General features: G+C 46.8%; 1 protein-coding gene across 2 annotated transcripts in view; it reads right to left on the bottom strand.

Annotated features, from left to right (window-relative positions):
* Positions 1-7,203: 7,203 nt before the first annotated feature.
* Positions 7,204-17,870, bottom strand: part of Akap12 (A-kinase anchoring protein 12) — a 92,902-nt gene continuing 82,235 nt past the window's right edge. The window contains exons 3-4 of one of the 2 annotated variants that reach the window (XM_021221066.1): positions 8,746-13,561; positions 7,204-8,200 (exon numbers count right to left, since the gene is read on the bottom strand). In XM_021221066.1, coding sequence (XP_021076725.1) covers positions 8,754-13,561 — 4,808 coding nt within the window. In that variant the 3' untranslated portion in view covers positions 7,204-8,200; positions 8,746-8,753. The remainder of the gene's footprint in view (positions 8,201-8,745; positions 13,562-17,870) is intronic. The other variant, XM_021221067.2, reaches the window with a different exon arrangement.

The following is a 17,870-nucleotide window of genomic DNA, read 5'->3' as shown; positions in this document are numbered from 1 at the left end:
TAACATTCTTTTCATTGCTACTTCAGAACTGAAACTGTACTGCTGTTCTTTTTTTTTTTTTTTTTTTAATTTATTATATGTAAGTACACTGTAGCTGTCCTCAGTCACTCCAGAAGAGGAGTCAGATCTCATTATGGATGGCTGTGAGCCACCATGTGGTTGCTGGGATTTGAACTCCGGACCTTTGGAAGAGCAAAGTGCTCTTACTCGCTGAGCCATCTCACCAGCCCTGTACTAGTGTTCTGAATCATGAGGTAAATGGTTTTGGATACACTGCTTTGTCCAAGGGGTCGTGTCCCACAGGTTGAGAACTGCTCTAAAAGTCCTCTCCCCATCCCCCCGCCTGTGACAGTTCTCTTAGTCTTGTAAGCCATCTCTTAATGAAGCGTCTCTCTGGGTTTCACATTGGAGCCTTCCCTTCCCTTTCAGGGCCCATGCATGTTGTTTCTGATAAAACAGACCGTCCCTTTTTAAAATCTGTTCATTTAATGTATATGAATGTTGCCTCTTCATGTACACCTGCACGCCAGAATCCCATTACAGATGGCTGTGAGCCACCATGTGGTGGCCAGGGATTGAACTCAGGACCTCTGGAAGAGCAACCTGTGCCCTTAACTGCTGAGTCATCTCTCCTTCTCCTGGACTGTTCCTTTTTAATGCTGTCCCACCTCATGACCCAGTCAGGGCTCCAATGTGGTAATATTCTCTCTCCTCATAAAGTTCATTCCTAAAAGACCATTTAAATTGTTTACCTACTTACCATGCAATTAAAGCAATTCTCTTCAAAAAAAAAATTTTTTTTAAAGATTTATTTATTATATCTAAGTACACTGTAGCTATCTTCAGATGCACCAGAAGAGGGCATCAGATCTCATTACAGATGGTTGTGAGCCACCATGTGGTTGCTGGGATTTGAACTCAGGACCTTTAGAAGAGCAGTCGGTGCTCTTAACCACTGAGCCATTTCTCCAGCCCCCAATTTTTTTTTTGAGACTGAATTTTTCTACATAGCCCTGACTATACTGGAACTCACTATGTAGACCTTGAATTCACAGAGACTGTCTTGCCTCTGGGTCCCAAGTACTAGGATTAAAGGCATGCACCGTGCCCTGCCCTTCGAGATATTTCAAAGCCTCACATTACCACAAAGGCCCTCAACTTTTCATGCCACAGAACTCTCTGGAAGGCTTGAGCAGAAAGATTGTTGGCCCTACTCCTGAAAGGATATGGGTCACTCTGTGCAGGGTGGAACCCTTAAGTTTCTTTTGTTGTCTCTTTTGTTGTTGTTGGGGAGGGGGGAATGTCACTTAACCTAGGCAGGCCTCAAACTCCTTAAGTAGCTCAGGATGACGAACTGATTCCTCCATCCTACCACTGCTGAGTGCTGGAATTTCAGGCAAATGCCATCACACCTAGCTTATAATGGTGCTAGAGATAGAACCCAGATACTGGGCAAATGTCCTACTAGCTGTATGACACCTGAGTCTGGAGCCCAATCATTGCTCAGACATTCCCAGATGGTGCTGATGCTGGTAACCATGATATGAGGATTCACCATGCTATTAGGATTCCTGGTCATCTTTGCTGTAGAATAAGCATCCTTTCTTCTCTTCCATGAGGTTCTCAGAATTGAAGTTTGAAGGCTCTGCGGCTTGTTCAAAACTTTCTGTTCTCAATCTAGATGTGCTTGTAATCTTTGAGCACTTAATAAGAATGTAGTCCAAGCCAGGCGTGGTGGCGCACGCCTTTAATCCCAGCACTCGGGAGGCAGAGGCAGGTGAATTTCTGAGTTCGAGGCCAGCCTGGTCTACAGAGTGAGTTCTAGGACAGCCAGGGCTACACAGAGAAACCCTGTCTCGAAAAAAAAAAAAAAAAAAAAGAATGTAGTCCAAGAGGTGGGGATAGTGGCACATGCCTAGGATGCCAACACTTGGAAAGCAGAGGCAGGAGGATTACCATGTGTTACAGGCCAGTCAGAACTACTAGTAAAACCGTCAGGAAACACAAACAAACAAAAGCCAAGACACCTTGGAGGATGGGGTAGGGGTTCATTAGGTGTTCCAACTGACCTTGGGCTGCAGAGTGAGTTCAGGATTAGCCTGGGGTAAACTGAGCCCTTGCTTAAGGAGAGAGGGATGGGGTAGGAGGAAGAAGAGAGAAAGAGGAAGTAACAGATCACTAAATTTTCCAAGAAGTAGCCTGGTCTTAGCCTTCACAAGGGTTTGGGGGTGGGGGGTAGAGAAGATGAGATAGCATGGGAGCCAGGCGTGGCAGCATGGGCCATGAGTGCCAGCACTCCCGAGAACTAGGTGACTCCTGGAGTTAAGAGAACAGCCTGGTAGACAGAGCAAGCCCGGTCTAAAAACAGACAAAGCATAGCCTCAGAGGCTCTGCCCAAAGTTCAGGTCTCCCCACCATCACTGGGGTGAAAGGCTTCCCAATCCTTCATCCTTCACCATTTTTCTATAAATATTTAAAAGGATGGATTAGAAAATGTTTCTCTAGTCAGACGGTGATGGTACACGCCTTTAATCCCAGCACTTGGGAGGCAGGCAGATTTCTGAGTTCAAGGCCAGCCTGGTCCTACAGAGTGAGTTCCAGGACAGCCAGCCAGGGCTGCACAGAGAAACCCTGTCTCAAAAACCTAAAAAAAAAAAAAAAAATAATTGAAAAGAAGTTTCTCTTTTCAGTTACATAGAGATCACAGAGATGCCCTCAACAGCCACAACAGACAAAGTCTGGAGACAGACAGACAGTGGCCGAGTCAAAGCCCTGAGTAATGGTGGGGAAACTGATCGGAGGACCCTGCAAGTTCAGTAGTCTCCTACCCACATGGGCCTCCTGGTGAAAAACAAACAAACAAAAACAAATGAACCAAAAGAGAGAGGGAAAAAAAATCAGGGTAAGGAAGAAAAAAAAAAAAATTCAAGTGCTACAGAGAGGGTTTAACCTCTTAGAGGAATGTGTCTGAAAATGAAGCATACCACATAATCGTGAGGAAGGTCAAAGCCATTATTCCAAAACTATCAAACTACTCAGAGAGGTAACTGTGCTCCATGTGCCCTCCCACACATAATGTTTCTTGAGGGTTTCTTACTTTCATAGCAATACTATGATCTATTAGTACATTCCATCTTTACATTCCATCTGCGTGTGTGCGTGAGTGTGTGTGTGTCAGAGAGAGCGAGAGAGAGAGAGCGAGAGAGAGAGCAAGAGAGAGAGCGAGAGAGAGAGAGCGAGAAAGAGAGAGAGAGAGAGAGAGAGAGAGAGAGAGAGAGAGAGAGAGAGAGAGAGAGAGAGAGAGAGAGAGAGAGAGAGAGAGAGAAACAGAGCGTGCACACATGAGTGTGGTACCTGTGGAGGCCAGAGAAAGACATTCTGCCCCTTGGAGCTGGAGTTACCGGTGTTATAGTCTCTTCCTCCTCCCACATGATTGCTGGGAACTGGACTCAGGTCTAGTTAACTGAAAGAAGAGAGCTCTGAATGCTGAGCTAGCTATCTCTCCAGTCACTCTTTGCAAAACAGTACCAGTAAGTTCTAAGTATGGCCTGTTTTGCCTCGGTTGAGTGGTATATGCCTGTGTGACAACCACACCCTCCGTACTAGGGCATAGAGATCTTGTTGACTTTGAGGTCAGCTGTTCTTTGACACTATTCCTGGGGAAATATAAACATCTACTCACTCCAGATAGGTAAGCAACAACAGATCAAATTGAGGTTACTTACAAGAGTATAGTGTGAGGGGCTATTTACAGGAGGAGAAAGGTCCCAAAGACAACTCTGTCACTGAAGCTTTCCCCAGCATGAGTAAATCCTGGAACTTAGTGTATGACTTGCAGGCAGCTCCACGGGTCCCAGAGTGTCTCTTCTAGGTAGCTCAGTTGGTCTTGGCCTCTTCCAGGAAGTTTGGCTGCTCTGAGAGTCACCAGTGGCTGTTAGTGTTTAAATAAGCCTGGGGAGGGAGGGACTTATTGAGTGTGGTCAGTTTCAGGAACATCCTGAAACGCCCTGAGTTGTTTACTTTCTGAGCTTCCAGGGTAGACTGCTTCTTCTGAGGAAGTTGCTACACAAAACCAGCTACAGTTTCACAAGGGAGAGAAGAAAGGGATGGAGAAAGAATGAGAAGGAAAGGGGCAGGGTGGCACCAAGCCAAAATTTCTAAAAGCTTAAAGAAATTTTATAAGGAACTGGGTATAGTATGGTGGCCCATGCCTCTGAATCTCAGCTGCTCAAAATAAAAATAATGGTAAAATGAGCTGGTATTATACTTACCATCTCAGTAGTACAGTTTTGTATAGCATGTACAAGACCTTAAATTTCACTAACCCTTTACCTTTTCCAAAAACTGCAGAAATCTTTGTAAGCTGTCATTTTCTCCAACAAAGCTCTTGGTGTTCCTCTATTCCAGATCCTCTTCTGGTTATGAGGCCTATATATTCTGCTGCTGGCTTCTATATTTGTTTTACTCTTGGATATTGTAAAGATGAATACTGGCTGTTTGACTGGATTTGGAATTACCTAGGAGACACAACCTTGAGTTTGTATTTAAGGGAGTTTCCAGGCTTGCTGGAAAATGGATGACCAACCCTGAGAGTGGGCAGGATCATCTCATTGATTAGGATTGTAACAAGAAAGAAGAAAGAGAAGCCAGCTAAGCACTAGTTAGCTTCCAATGCCCACAGTGTAACCAGCTGCCAACTGCTGATCCCTTACGACCACAGACTAACTAGCTGTCTCCCCCGACCCCACCCCAGGACAGACCACACTCTTCGACTGTAAGTGAAAACAATCCCTCCTACCTTAAGTCCCTCAGTGCCATATCTGCTCACAGTCATCACACAACTAATTGAGAAAACTCCTGGGCACCTCAGATCAGGCCTTTCCTAAATAACTGCTTCACACCCCACATCCACAATGCCTGTGTCCAGGTTACTAATGCAGAACTTAATTCTTTGCCCTCTCAATTCCCATAACACAATCAATACTTTGATGGTTCTCTAAGTAAAATTATGTATGTGCATGTGTTATGTCTGTGAACATAAGCACGTGTGTACAAGTATCTGTGGATACCAGAAGGCAGTATCAGACACCGTGAAGTTGGAGTTACAGATGGTTGACACCCAGTGTGGGTAATGAGAACTGGAGAGCATCAAGTGCTTTTAGCCGCTGAGCCATCTCTCCATCTCCTGATTCTCCTTTTGATATATTTTTTTTGTGGTTTTTATGTATATAGAAATTCACCTATATGTCTATGTGTGCACCATTTGCATGGCATGCCCAGAGTCTAGAAAAGAACATTTGATCTTTTGCAACTGGAGTTTTGAGTGATTGTGAATTGTCTAGTGTAGGAACCAAACCCAGGTAATTTGAGAGAACAGGGAGTGCTCTTAACCACTGAGCCATCTCTCTTCTTTTTTTCTTCTGAAGTGTGGCCACTGACACACTCAAGTTCCATTGGACGGGGAATGTAGGGGGGCTGCAGGCTGGTGAGATGGCTCAGCAGGTAAGAGCACTGACTGCTCTTCCAAAGGTCCCGAGTTCAAATCCCAGCAACCACATATTAGCTAACAGCCACCTGTAATGAGATCTGACATCCCCTTCTGGTGCATCTGAAGACAGCTACAGTGTACTTATGTATAATAAAAAACAAATCTTAAAAAAAAAAAAAAAGTTTGCTGGGCGTGGTAGCACACGCCTTTAATCCCAGCACTTGAGAGGCAGAGGCAGGTAGATTTCTGAGTTCGAGACCAGCCTGGTCTACAAAGTGAGTTCCGGGACAGCCAGGGTTACACAGAGAAACCCTGTCTCGAAAAACCAAAAAAAAAAAGTTCCAGCGGACAGCCCCACACCCATGCTCACTGGCAGTACTAACTGCAATTAATGAGTTACAAAAAGGGCAGAGTAGAATAGAGCTGTGAAGGGTAGATAACAAAGTTGGGAGAGGGATGTGTTGATTGTAGATGGGGGAATGGTGGGTAGGTATAATTAAAATACATTCATGAATTTCCAGGATCAAATGAGGCTCAAGAGGCAAAATGTTCTCTCTAGACTGTATACACCAACCTGTCTGTAAGTATTACTCCTGCCCTGCTTCCCAAAAGCTAGGATCAGTCAGAGGTATACCCCCATGGGACCCTTTCTGGGGAATTGAAGAAAGGGGTTCTTATCTGGTTATTAGTTGATGCCTTACTTTTCTATTACGGTAAAGAGAAGGGCAAGGCAACGTATAGATTTACTGGTGCTTAAGTTTCCCCGGGTGAGTCCATGACCGTCAAGGTGGGGAGCACGGCAGCAGACAGGCAGGCATGGTGCTGGAGCCGAAGCTGAGAGCTTACATCTTGAGACACAACCACAAGGTGGAGAGCAGCCAACTGGGAATATGACATGGGTTTCTGAAACTCAGAAGTACACCCACTTAGTGACACACGTCCTTATCCTTCCCCAACAGTTCTTCCAACCAGGGACCAAGCATTCAAATATATGAGCCTATGTGGCTATTCTCATTTGCATAAACATCATAGTTGGTATGTTAGGGAAGTCCATACTGACTATCCAGAAATTACTTGAAACTGTATTTGCATGCCTTCTGTAGATGAACCTCTGTTTACCAGAGCTTCAAGTGCCTTCATTATTTGAGCCATTCTGCCAACCCTTATTTTGTTTAGGGGAAAAAAAAAAAAAAAAAAAGCAACTTTTTTTTTCTTTTCTTTTTTTTTTGGAAATAGTTATATTTGGTTGTTTTTGTTTTAAGGTTTTTTTCAAAACAGATTTTCTCTATGTAACAGCTCTGGCTGTCTTGGAACTCTCTTTGTAGACCAAGCTGGCCTCAGACTCAGAGATCCACCTGTCTCTTCTCCACCATGTCCAGCAGGTTTTTTGTTTTTTTTTTGTTTTGTCTTTTTGCTTTTAAAATAAAGCCTCAATCATTTTTAGCTAGTCTGAAACTTCCAGCAATTCTCTTGCCTCTGCCTTCCAAGGGCTGGGATTATAGGTTTGTACCCCAACACCTGGTTATACTGGTTTCCTTCAACAAAACCCACCCCTGACATGGCTTCTTCTAATTCTGTAACAAACCAGTACAAAGTAACATCTTCATGGGGTGACTACTAAGAAAGTTCCAGTTTCTCTCATTGTCTTCTTCTGGCCAATATCTTATAGTAAGTATGTGATCCAGGCCCCTCAGTATTTAATAAAAAACAGTGAATATAAGTGAAGCAAATATTTTTATTGAAATCAGTTGTCAAATCACAATTTATCCAAAGGAACATAATGTGACATTGTTCTTAAAAGAAGGGGCACAGATATAACACAGACAAACTCCAGTATCTATCAAAATACCATCTGTAAAGAACAGGACTCACTTCAATCTGCATATGAATTCGGTCCAGCATAGAAGAGAACAATCCAAAAAGTAACAGATTCCTTCTGCATTAGGAAACATCTCATGGCCTTAGGCGCACTCATCTGTCCATACTGTTAAGAGATGGGGCTTAATCTAACACTAAGGAGACTTCTTTCCAACCTGGACTGGATTAGGAAAAAAAAAAAGTTGTGGTAATGTTGGGACATTCTGGATACTTCAAAATGGAGTTTTTATTTCTGAGCTCGCTGTGCATAGGAAAACAACCACTTTCAGAGATCTACGAGCCCACAGAGTTAAGCGTCAGTAAACTTTAAAAAAGACTTGTAGCTTCCTGCCAGGAATGTTATTTCTCTGTTTGCTGCAGGTTACAGTTGAGGCTTGGGGCTTCTCAAAGCTTCGCTATGGCTGCACACCCGTTATATACTGCATAATACAAAAGGCGTGTGCTTAAACATTAGAAAAAAAAATATACAATAGGTACAGGAGGAGGACTACATAAAACATACATATAAATACATAAAGGAGGATGCTCCAGTTTGAGAAGTGGGACTAGGTATTGCCGACATTGGTTCCAGGTGGAGAAAGCAGGACCTTAACTCTGACATACATGGCACCAGGGGGCAAATCAAAGGCAGTCTTGAAAAGAGGAAATGTTAGCTGGCTCTAGCTCCCGATGCAGCCTCAGGATTGTCGGGGTGCTCTGCAGGGTTGAAATCATTGGACGGCTCTGCTCTCTGCACCTCAAGGGCTCTGAAACCTTGGTGTCAAGGTCCCAACAGCAGCATCTTGTTCCGTGACTCGACTTCACATTCTGGTCTTACAAATGTACAATGAGCAACTGGAGAAGGAAGAGAAGAAGAAGAGATAAAATTCCCCTTTCCTCCCTCATTGTATGGGCAACAGAATAACGGCCCAAAGAGCCACAGGAATGGGGAGCTCTGGGTATCAGGAGCTCCAGGCCCTAAATTAAAATGTTACAAGTTTTGGCTGAGCTGGGTGTGATGGCGCACACCTTTATTCTCAGTGGGGGAGGGAGAGGCCAACCTGGTCTGCATGGTGAGTTCCAGGACAGCCAGGACTACATAGTGAGACCTGGGCTCAAAACAACAACAGCAGCAGCAAAATTAAGCCATTATTTTCATGATATCAGCAAGACTTGGGATTCTGATGAGGTTAAAAAAAACAAAAAACAAAAACAAAAACAAACAAAAGAACAAACAAAAAAACCAAAATTCAAATATCCACCTAGATCCAACTGTAGTTGATAATTATTTCCAACTGGAGGTTGGTTCTGTATAAAATCAGTTATCTGTGTAATTGCATAGATGGGGCAAGGAAAGAGGGGTGGAGGAGGACCAGCCATCCAGAAAGAAGTTTACCTACCTAACGTCTTAGGATTCTGCCAGGTCTCCCTTTGGCTCCTGCAGGTCCTCTTCTGTCTGGGCCTTGTTCATTTCTTCTTCTAGGACCTCTACTTTCGGGGCATCTCCTTCCTCGGTTAGCTTTGGTCCGTTGGTGTCTGGGGACTCTTTGGTTAGATTTCCAGAGGCATCCGCCTCTGCCTTGGCTAAGCTTTGGTGCTGGGGGCCGTCAGCAGCATGCTCCTTTTGATCTTTGGACTGAAGAGGCAGCTTCACACTTTCTTTGACACTGGCACTTTCAACTGCAAGCACGGTGATCATTTCTGAAGCCTTGCTCATGCCTTCAGAACTATCAGAAACCTCAAGTCCTTCCCGGGCTCCGGCACTGAGTGTTCCATCTCGGGTGGAGACTTGACGGTCGCTTTCATCTCTGTCCAGCATCTGTTGTGCTCCCTGGCTGTCAGCCTGCGTCACAGGAACGTGTGTCTGGGAATCAAAAGCGTGGGTTTCGGGGGCTGTTTCTGTACGTGCGAACTGGTCGACGGCTGTCTGGATGACACTCTGGACAATCTTATTGCTCTTACTCTCAAGTTCCAAGATCTCAGGTTCAGCCCTGAGGACTTTCTCTCTTGCTGCACTCTCCTTGCCGGCAGCATCAGGACCAGCATTTGGCTCGTCATCTTCATCTGATCTCCGTTTCTGAGATGGGCTTACTTCTCCTTGAAGGTCAGGATGTAGGGTGCTTTCGGGAGCGGGAGTTACTATTATTGGGATGGACTCTGCCTGAGTCTCAGGCCCCTGGGGCACGGTGTCCTCTCCATGCTGAAGAGTCCCGTGGCCACCCGTTTCGGAGAGCTTCTCAGCTGGTAAAGAGTGTGCACCTGCACACTCCCGACTTTCACCGATCTCTGAAATTTCGACAGTTTCTACGACCTTTTTCACAGCTTCGGCTGTTTGAGTGACCGGTGTGTCTGAGCTCTGAACTTGAACCTCTATGCAACCTGCTTTGTCTTGGTCTGGGAGAGAAGGGCTTCCTTCAAGGCTGCCCAGTGCCTTTTCCCTCTCTGAGTGGGGCATGTCAACTGTCAGGACTGGCTTCGGGTGGGCTCCTTCGTGCTCAGGAGCGGCCGTTTCCTGCCCATGCTCTTCACTGGCTTGCTCTGGCTTGGTCTCCGTTCTTTCCTTTTCAACGTCTGTTCCCATCTCTCTCTCCTCCGGGTTAAGACTCTGTTCTTCATTACTCTCGGTTTCCTGACATCTGGCCACTTCTGTCACTTCACTGTCACGTGTCAAGTCAGCAGTCTTTTGACGGTTGGGTCCAGTGTGTATAGACACCTCCAGTTCTTTAACACACAGTCCATCTTTGACTTTTTCTCCATCAAACTGGCCAGCCTCACCCTCTTGACCCACCTCAGCCTTTGCCAGAACAGGTACTGCCCCGGCAGCAAGTGCTTGTTGTGTCGGTTCTAGAACATCGCTTCCTGGTTTTTCGCTGTATTCTTCCTGGGCTGGAAAATTAGGTGGTGTTGAAGGACCCTCCTTCTGAGCAGGAGCTACCTCCTCTTCGGCGACCTGTGACTGCCTGACAGCAGCAATGGCATTACTGTCCCGGCTGTCAACGGTCTCGTCTTGCTGTGTCCCGTCTGGAGTGTCTGACTCTGCTAAGGGAGTACTTCCATTTGTCTCACTGTCTGTCAAGGTTTCGGATGACTCGGGGGCCACAGCCTGTTCCATCAGCAGTTGGTGCTTGGTAGCCTGGCATGTGGCAACGCAGTCTACATCCGATGTGACTTCAGCAACTTCAAGGCTCTCTGGGGTAGCCTGTACAGTCTCGGAGTCCTGTGCAAGATGCTCAGCTTCAGCTTCCGGCACGGGTCCTTTCTCGGTAGCCAGCACCTCGGAGTCCTCCTCGGCCTCCTCCACCTTCTCCAGTGCTTTTGGCCCCGCTCTCTGCAGAGTCTGGGTCGCAGGCACCTGGGACCCCTCTTTTACCTTGTCTGCCACGGCTTGGAGGACGGCCTGCGTCTGGCGCTCCTGTTCTTCCGCATCTAGCATGCCACCCTCTACTTCCTGAACCGGGGTGGCTTCCTCTGTGGTGTCCGGGGAGTCGGACAGCTGGGAAACTGCAGACACCATGTCTGTGGTCTCTTCTGCCCCTGATGCTTCGGTAACTTCTTCAGCACGGAGCGCCTCTGTGGTTTCTGCGGCTGTCACGGCTTCGGAGGTGAAATCCACCTCACTGGTGACTATGTCGTCATGGGCATCTTTGCCCTCTGGTAAAGTCTGGGTGAGTGCAGGTGTTTCTTCTGCAATGATGTCTCTTTCAGTGACCTTTTCAGTGACAGGCGGTGTGGCTACTCCCTCAAGAGGTTCTGTCACGGAAGCAGAGATCCACGAAGGGGACCGCTCTTCCGCACTGGTGACTGCCCTGGTCCCATCAATGACCGCGACACTCACAGTGTGAACCAGAGTCTTACTAAGTTCCTCGGACACGTACACGGCCCCCTTCAGCTGGGGCAACTCCACATTCTCCTGCGCTCGCTGCGCTTCCAGCTTCTCTCTCTCTACCGCATCGTACTCAGACAGAGGCACGACGGCTGGGACGTCGGGGTCGTCCTCATTGATTTCCACTGGCCCCGAGTCTTCAACAGTGGCTTGTTCTTGCTTCCCATCTGCCCTTTTCTTCCGCCGTCCAGGAATCAATTTCTTAATGGAAACCCAAGATTCCTCTCTACTTGGTTCGATCTCGGAGGTCAACTGCTCTGTACCGGAGTCTTCGGCTCTCTCTTCCAGTTTTGACTTGGATTTTTTCCGTGGAGTGACTAATCTCTTAAATGACTCCCAGGTGGAGACGCCCTCCCCTTCAGTAGGGCTTCCAGCTGGCTCAGGCGAGGAGGAACTTCCTTGCGCTTGGTCTCGTTCCTGGGCGCTGGCAGGAACAGCATCTGCTCCGGCTTCTTTGTCTTTGCTAGCCTCCTGCGCTCTGTGACCATCCCCTCCCAGTGTTCTCGGCCCTCCTTCATCATCTGAAGAGGATGCCTTCCTCGCTCTCTTCTTGGACGATCCGACACAGATCAACGCCTCCCAAGACACTGAAGTATCCACCCTGCGCTTTGGCTCCTCTGACCTTTGCTCCTCGCCAACCGCTCTGACCTCATCCTGCATCTCAGACGCCGTGCTCTCCGTGGAGGACAAGGTGGCACTCTTGACCTTGTCCAGCTCTTCTTCCTTGTCGCTCTCTGAAGGTCTTCGGACCCGTTTCTTGGGTGTCACCATCTTTTTGAAGGATGCCCAGGGGGTGATCCCTTCCCTTTTCTTCTCTCCATCGGAAGTTGCTCCTTCCTCAGCTTCCGCTTCCTGGGGTGCTTCCGATGGTCCCTTCTCCAGACACGTGATCTCCTCGGGCTCTTCAGGGGAAGAGGCAGAGCTCTCTCCCTTCTGCTCATCAGCACTCTCTGGGGACTCGGTTTGAATGTGTTGGTATTCTCCTGACTCTTCATCTCCCCCACCTCCTCCTCGCTTCCCCTTCTGCTTCTTCCCGGAGAGCTTCTTTAAGCCTGAGCTGCTGAAGAGTTTCTTCAGGGGACTTCCCTGTACCTTGATTCTCTCCTGAGAGGACAGCATGTCCACCTCACTGACAATGCCTTCGGGGTGTTTGGGCAGCATCTTCTCTTCAGGACTTAGATCTGTCAGCTGAGTATGGTCACCTCCAGAGACGCACACTTCTTTGGTCTTCATCAGCTCCTCCACAGGCTCAGCTTCCTGGGGGACCTCCTGGGTCTCAGCCAGTTTCTCAGGGGGCCAGGATTCTCCTGATCCTTCCACCACCACATCCCCTTCCGCCTCTGCTCCTCCTCCTTCCGTCGTCTTCTCCACGGTACTCACGTGGACCTCTGCAACAACTTCTTGGTGGGCTTCCGTCTTCTCGTCAAACGCTTCCGTCTTCTCGTCAAACACTTCCGTCGCCAAAGGAGCACATTTCTCTGACAATGCCTCCAGGTCACCAACCTGGTCCTCCAAAGGCAACTCCACCTTCTCGTAGTCGGCCGACAACCTGGCCTGGTCTGTGCCTTCCGCTGGCTCCTGCTGCTCCGATGCTGGGGCTGGTTCTCTCTTTTCCCCTTCTTCCTCGTCTACTTTTTCGGCCTCTTGCTCCTTTCTCTTCTCGGAAGTTTCCAGATCATCCTCCTTTGGTTTCTTGAAGCTGGTCTTCTTGCGCCAGCCGGCCCAACCGTGAGTGAAGAATTTCTTGAAGGAAGATGTTGTCTCATTGCTGACAGGGCTGGTCGGAGATTCTAGGGGCTTGGTAGGTTCTTTCTCTCGTTGTTCTTCTCCTTCATCTTTGGCTGCTTCTTCCTCGGTCCCTTGGCCAGATTCAGCTTGAAGGGGAATCTCTGTGCTGCTCTGTGCTTGCTTCAGGATGCCTTCCTGCTTCTCTGTGGATTGCTTCAGCTCACTTTCTTTAGATGCTGATTCGCCAACGGTCTCCACTCCAGGCTCTTGGTGGTCTCCTGCTCCAACGGAGCCTTCTGCCCCCTCGCCTTCATCCTTTTTGACAGTGAGTAGCTGGACGGTATCTGACTTTTCGTTTTTATCCTTCTTCACCGTGAATTTAAAGCCAACAAATTTAAAAACCTTCTTGAAGCCGACATCGTTAGCTTGGGACTCGGCAGGCTGTGCCATTTCTTCCACACTGCTCTCTGATGCAGGGATCTGTTCGATAATTTCTGGTGTTTCCTCCTGCTCATCCTTTGTGATGTCTTCAACAACTGTGGAGCTGGCCGCCATTTCTTTAGCACGGTCTTTTTCTTTCACATCTTCTGACTCTCTCTGTCCAACTATTAACAAGGGGAAAGGAGAAGAAGGGAAAAATTACTTTGTTCAGCAAGCGTAGCACTCTCATTAGTAGTAAGGTGTAGACTGTGGAAGTATTTGTAAATGTTTCATAGATTGAACCATGGCTACTCCTTTCCAAGGACGATCTAAAACCTCTTCAAAGGTGCTACACACTTGGCTCTTTACCTCTCCTTGGTTATCAAGACATTAGTTACATGGACGGGAGAGACAGATGCCTCAGTAGTTAATAGCAAGCACATGCTGGTTTTTTTGTTTTGTTTTTTTAAAGTTGGTTGATGCTGATATTTTATTTATTTACATTTCATGTAATCCCCTTTCTTGGTGTTCCCCTCTGAAAGCCCCCCATCCAATCCTCCCTCCCTCTGCTTCCGTACAGGTGCTCCCACACACACCTACTCCTCTATCCCCACCCTGGTCTTCACAGGACCAAGGGCCTCTTTTCCCATTGATGCCCGAAAAGGCCATCCTCTGCTACATAGGCAGCTGGAGCCATGGATCCCTCATGTGTATTCTTTGGTTGGTGGGTTAGTCCCTGTAAGCTCTGGAAAGTCTGGTTCGTTGATATTGTTGTACTTCCTAATGGTTGCAAACCCCTTCAGCTCCTTCAGTCCTGTCTCTAACTCCTCCATCAGGACCCCAAGCTCGGTCCAATGGTTGGCTTCAAGCATCCACCTCTGAATTTGTCAGTCTTTGGCAGAGCCTCTCAGGAGAGAGCTATATCAGGTTCCTCTCAGCAAGAACTTCTTAGCATTCACATATACTGTTTTTGTAGAGGACTTGGACACTCAATTCCAAGCACCTACATGGTGGCTGGATCCAACATCCTGTTCTGGCCTCTATGGGCACTCAACACACACACACACACACACACACACACACACACACACACACACACGGATATCTTTTTTAAAAAAAATCGTCATGAATACATGAGTAGGGATACAAAAACAAAATCCTGTAAATGAGGATTGAGGAGTACTATTTAAAAAACAAAATCAGGCCGGGTGGTGCTGGCGCACACCTTTAATCCCAGCACTCGGGAGGCAGAGGCAGGCGGATTTCTGAGTTCGAGGCCAGCCTGGTTTACAGAGTGAGTTCCAGGACAGCCAGGGCTACACAGTGAAACCCTGTTTTGGGGGTTAGGGGGTGGGAAGTGGGAATCAATCAGGATTAAAATCACGTGACTTTAACTCCAGCACTCAGGAGGCTGAAGCAACAGGTACCTATGATTTCAATGCCAGCTTGGCTGGGACACAGCTGGGGAACTACACAGTGAGACTCTATCTCCAAATAAAACACAACCAACAGAACTGTGTGTGTGTGTGTGTGTGTGTGTGTGTGTGTGTGTGTGTGTCTGGATGACATTGAGGTCTTCCTCAGTCACTCATTTTATTTATGCTCTTTTAAAAAACAAAAACAAAACAAAAACAAAAAAACAAAAACAACTTTGTGTTGAGGGGGGGTGTATCCTGCCACAAAGCACATTTGGAGATCAGAAGACTCGGTCCAGTGGGAGCTGGTTCTCTACTCTTGCTGTACTAGGAATAATTTTGTCGTGCATGGCAGTAAGTACCTTTGCAGAGCTGGAGAGGTGGCTCAGTGGTTAGACTGCTCTTCCAGAGGTCCTGAGTTTAATTCCCAGCAACCACATGGAGGCTCCCAGCCATCTGTGATGGATCTGACGCCCTCTGCTGGTGCGCCTGCACCTTTGCCTGCTGAGCCATCTTATCCTCTCTCCCTGAACCTGAGGGCCACCAATTTAGCTGCACTGGATGGCTAGCAAGTCCCAAGGGACCCATCTAGCAAGTTCTGGGGGTTCCTCCTGCTCCCACGTCCCCCGGTTTTTACGTGGTGGGTGTTAGCAGTCAACCTCCCGTCCTCCTGCCTTTGCGTTGACACTTGACATCAGCCTCAAAAAATATAATTTTTAAAAAGATTTATTTATTTTTATGTGAGTGCACTGTCACTCTCTTCAGACACACACCAGAAGAGGGCATTGGATCCCATCATAGATGGTTGTGAGCCACCATGTGGTTGCTGGGATTTGAACTCAGGACCTCTGGAAGAGCAGTCGGTGCTCTTAACCGCTGGGCCACCTCTCTATCCCCAAGAAACAATTTTTACAGAGGAGAAAAACAGTTAATAAACAGATAAAAGCCGGGCGCGGTGGCGCACGCCTTTAATCCCAGCATTTGGGAGGCAGACATGTGGATTTCTGAGTTTGAGGCCAGCCTGGTCTACAAAGTGAGTTCCAGGACAACCAGGGCTACACAGAGAAACCCTGTCTTGAAAAAAACAAAAACAAAAACAAAAAACCCAAAAAACCAAAACCAAAAAAAAAAAAAAAAGAAAAAAAAAAGAAAAAAAAACCAAAACCAAAAGCAAATAAAACTTGTACTGTGATCCACCAAGTCACTCTTTAGTTGGTTTGGTTGGTTAATTAGTTCATAGACAGACCTTACTTAGCCCAGGCTAGCCTTGAATTTATACGTGGCCAAGAATGATCTTGAACTTCTGTCTTCCAGCCTTTGCAAGCAAATGTCACCATGTTTATGTCTCTCAGAATTTCAGAAGTAATGTGGCTAGAAAGATGGCTCAGGGGTTTAGTTAGTGGCACCCACCTTGTGGCTTACAACCTCTATAACCCTAGCTCCAGAAGATCTGATAGCCTCAGGCTCCTGACATAGTAAAAGAATAAACACACACACACACACACACACACACACACACACACACATACACCACATCACATCACATAAAAAAACTGAAAAAACAACAACAAAATAATTTGAGGTATATCACTGTGATGACTAATTTAAGTCAACTTGGCACAATCTATTTTCATCTGAGAGAAAGGAAGCTCAACTCCTTAACATCCAGCTGTAGGACACTTTTTTTTTCTTTGACAGGGTTTCTCTGTGTAATAGTCCTGACTATCCTGGACTCACTTGGTAGACCAGCCTGGCTTCAAACTCAGAGATCTGCCTGCTTCTGCCTTCCAGGTGCCTACAGCCCCAAGCCTAGCTAGACATTTTCTTAACTAATGACTGATGGGGAGGGCCCAGTCAGTGCACTGTAGGTTGGGGCCATCCCTCAGCTGGTGGTCCTGGGTTCTGTAAGAAAACAAGCTGAGTGAGCCATGAGGAGAAAGCCAGGCATTAGCAGCACCCCTCCATGGCCTCTGTGTCAGAGTCTGCCCCAGATTCCTGCCCTGTTTGAGTTCCTGTCCTGACTTCCTTTCATGATGAACAGTAAAGGGACTTAAACCCTTTCCTCCCCGGCTTGCGTTTTGGTCATGGTGTTTCAAAGTACTAGACACCCCAACCAAGACAATCACAGTATAAAGATAGATTATAAAATATATAAATATTACACTGTTGACTTAGGCCAGGGGTGTAACTCTGTGGAAGAGAGATGCTTGCAGCTCTGAGCTTGAGTGCCAAACCAAATACGAAGGTGGGGGATGGGGGTGGGGGTAGGTCGGGAGAGGGAGGTTTGTTACTTAGAGAACAGGGGCAGGAAGAATTGTAAGCTTGAGGGCCATCCTGGGCAAAGTGAGACCTCATATCAAAAATAAAAAATAAAGCCAGGCATGGCGATCTATGTCTTTAATCCTAGAGAGTTTGAGAGGCTGAGGAGGTAGATTTCTGTGAGTTCCAGGATGACATAATGTCTCAAATAAATAATCTGCCTCAAATAAATAAACTAAAATAATAATAAAAAATATGGTGATAGGAATAGTACACAGTCAAGGATCAAACATTGCTAAGTTCACCGGGAGAAAAGTCTTCAGGAAGCATAAAGTTTCAGAGTGCTGAAGTCTGCCCCCATAGCATAGCTGTAGCCATTTTGTTCCATGCCTGCCAGCTATTTCATATTGTTGCTTTAACATGCCTACCAGTCACTGACTCAGAAGAATAACTTGACTCAGAGCAGGGTCATGCTGACCACATACCCTGTTGTATTCTATGTACTATAAGGTTTGTTAATCCTAAGAAATTCTACGACCATAAGCTTCACTTAGGACCCATCAAGTTAAAGGTCAATTGAACTGTTATGTCTAAAATGGCTTGAGTCAGGGCAGAACTTCCAGCATCTGAGTATGAGCTCATTGTGGCTTTCGTGGTTTTAGCCTTTATAAGCTGAATTCTGAGCCACTGCTCTGATCAATAAATCTTAGGATGTATGTTCAATACACGATCCCTTTTTGTTTTGTTTTGTTTTGTTTTTTGTTTTGTTTTTTTGTTTGTTTTTTTGAGACAGGGTTTCTCTGTGTAGCCCTGGCTGTCC

The sequence above is a fragment of the Mus pahari genome, chromosome 21 (assembly GCF_900095145.1).
Source record: "Mus pahari chromosome 21, PAHARI_EIJ_v1.1, whole genome shotgun sequence".
NCBI lineage: Eukaryota > Metazoa > Chordata > Mammalia > Rodentia > Muridae > Mus > Mus pahari.
The sequence above is the reverse complement of the archived record's forward strand: the minus strand, read 5'-3'. Positions and strand labels throughout refer to the sequence as shown.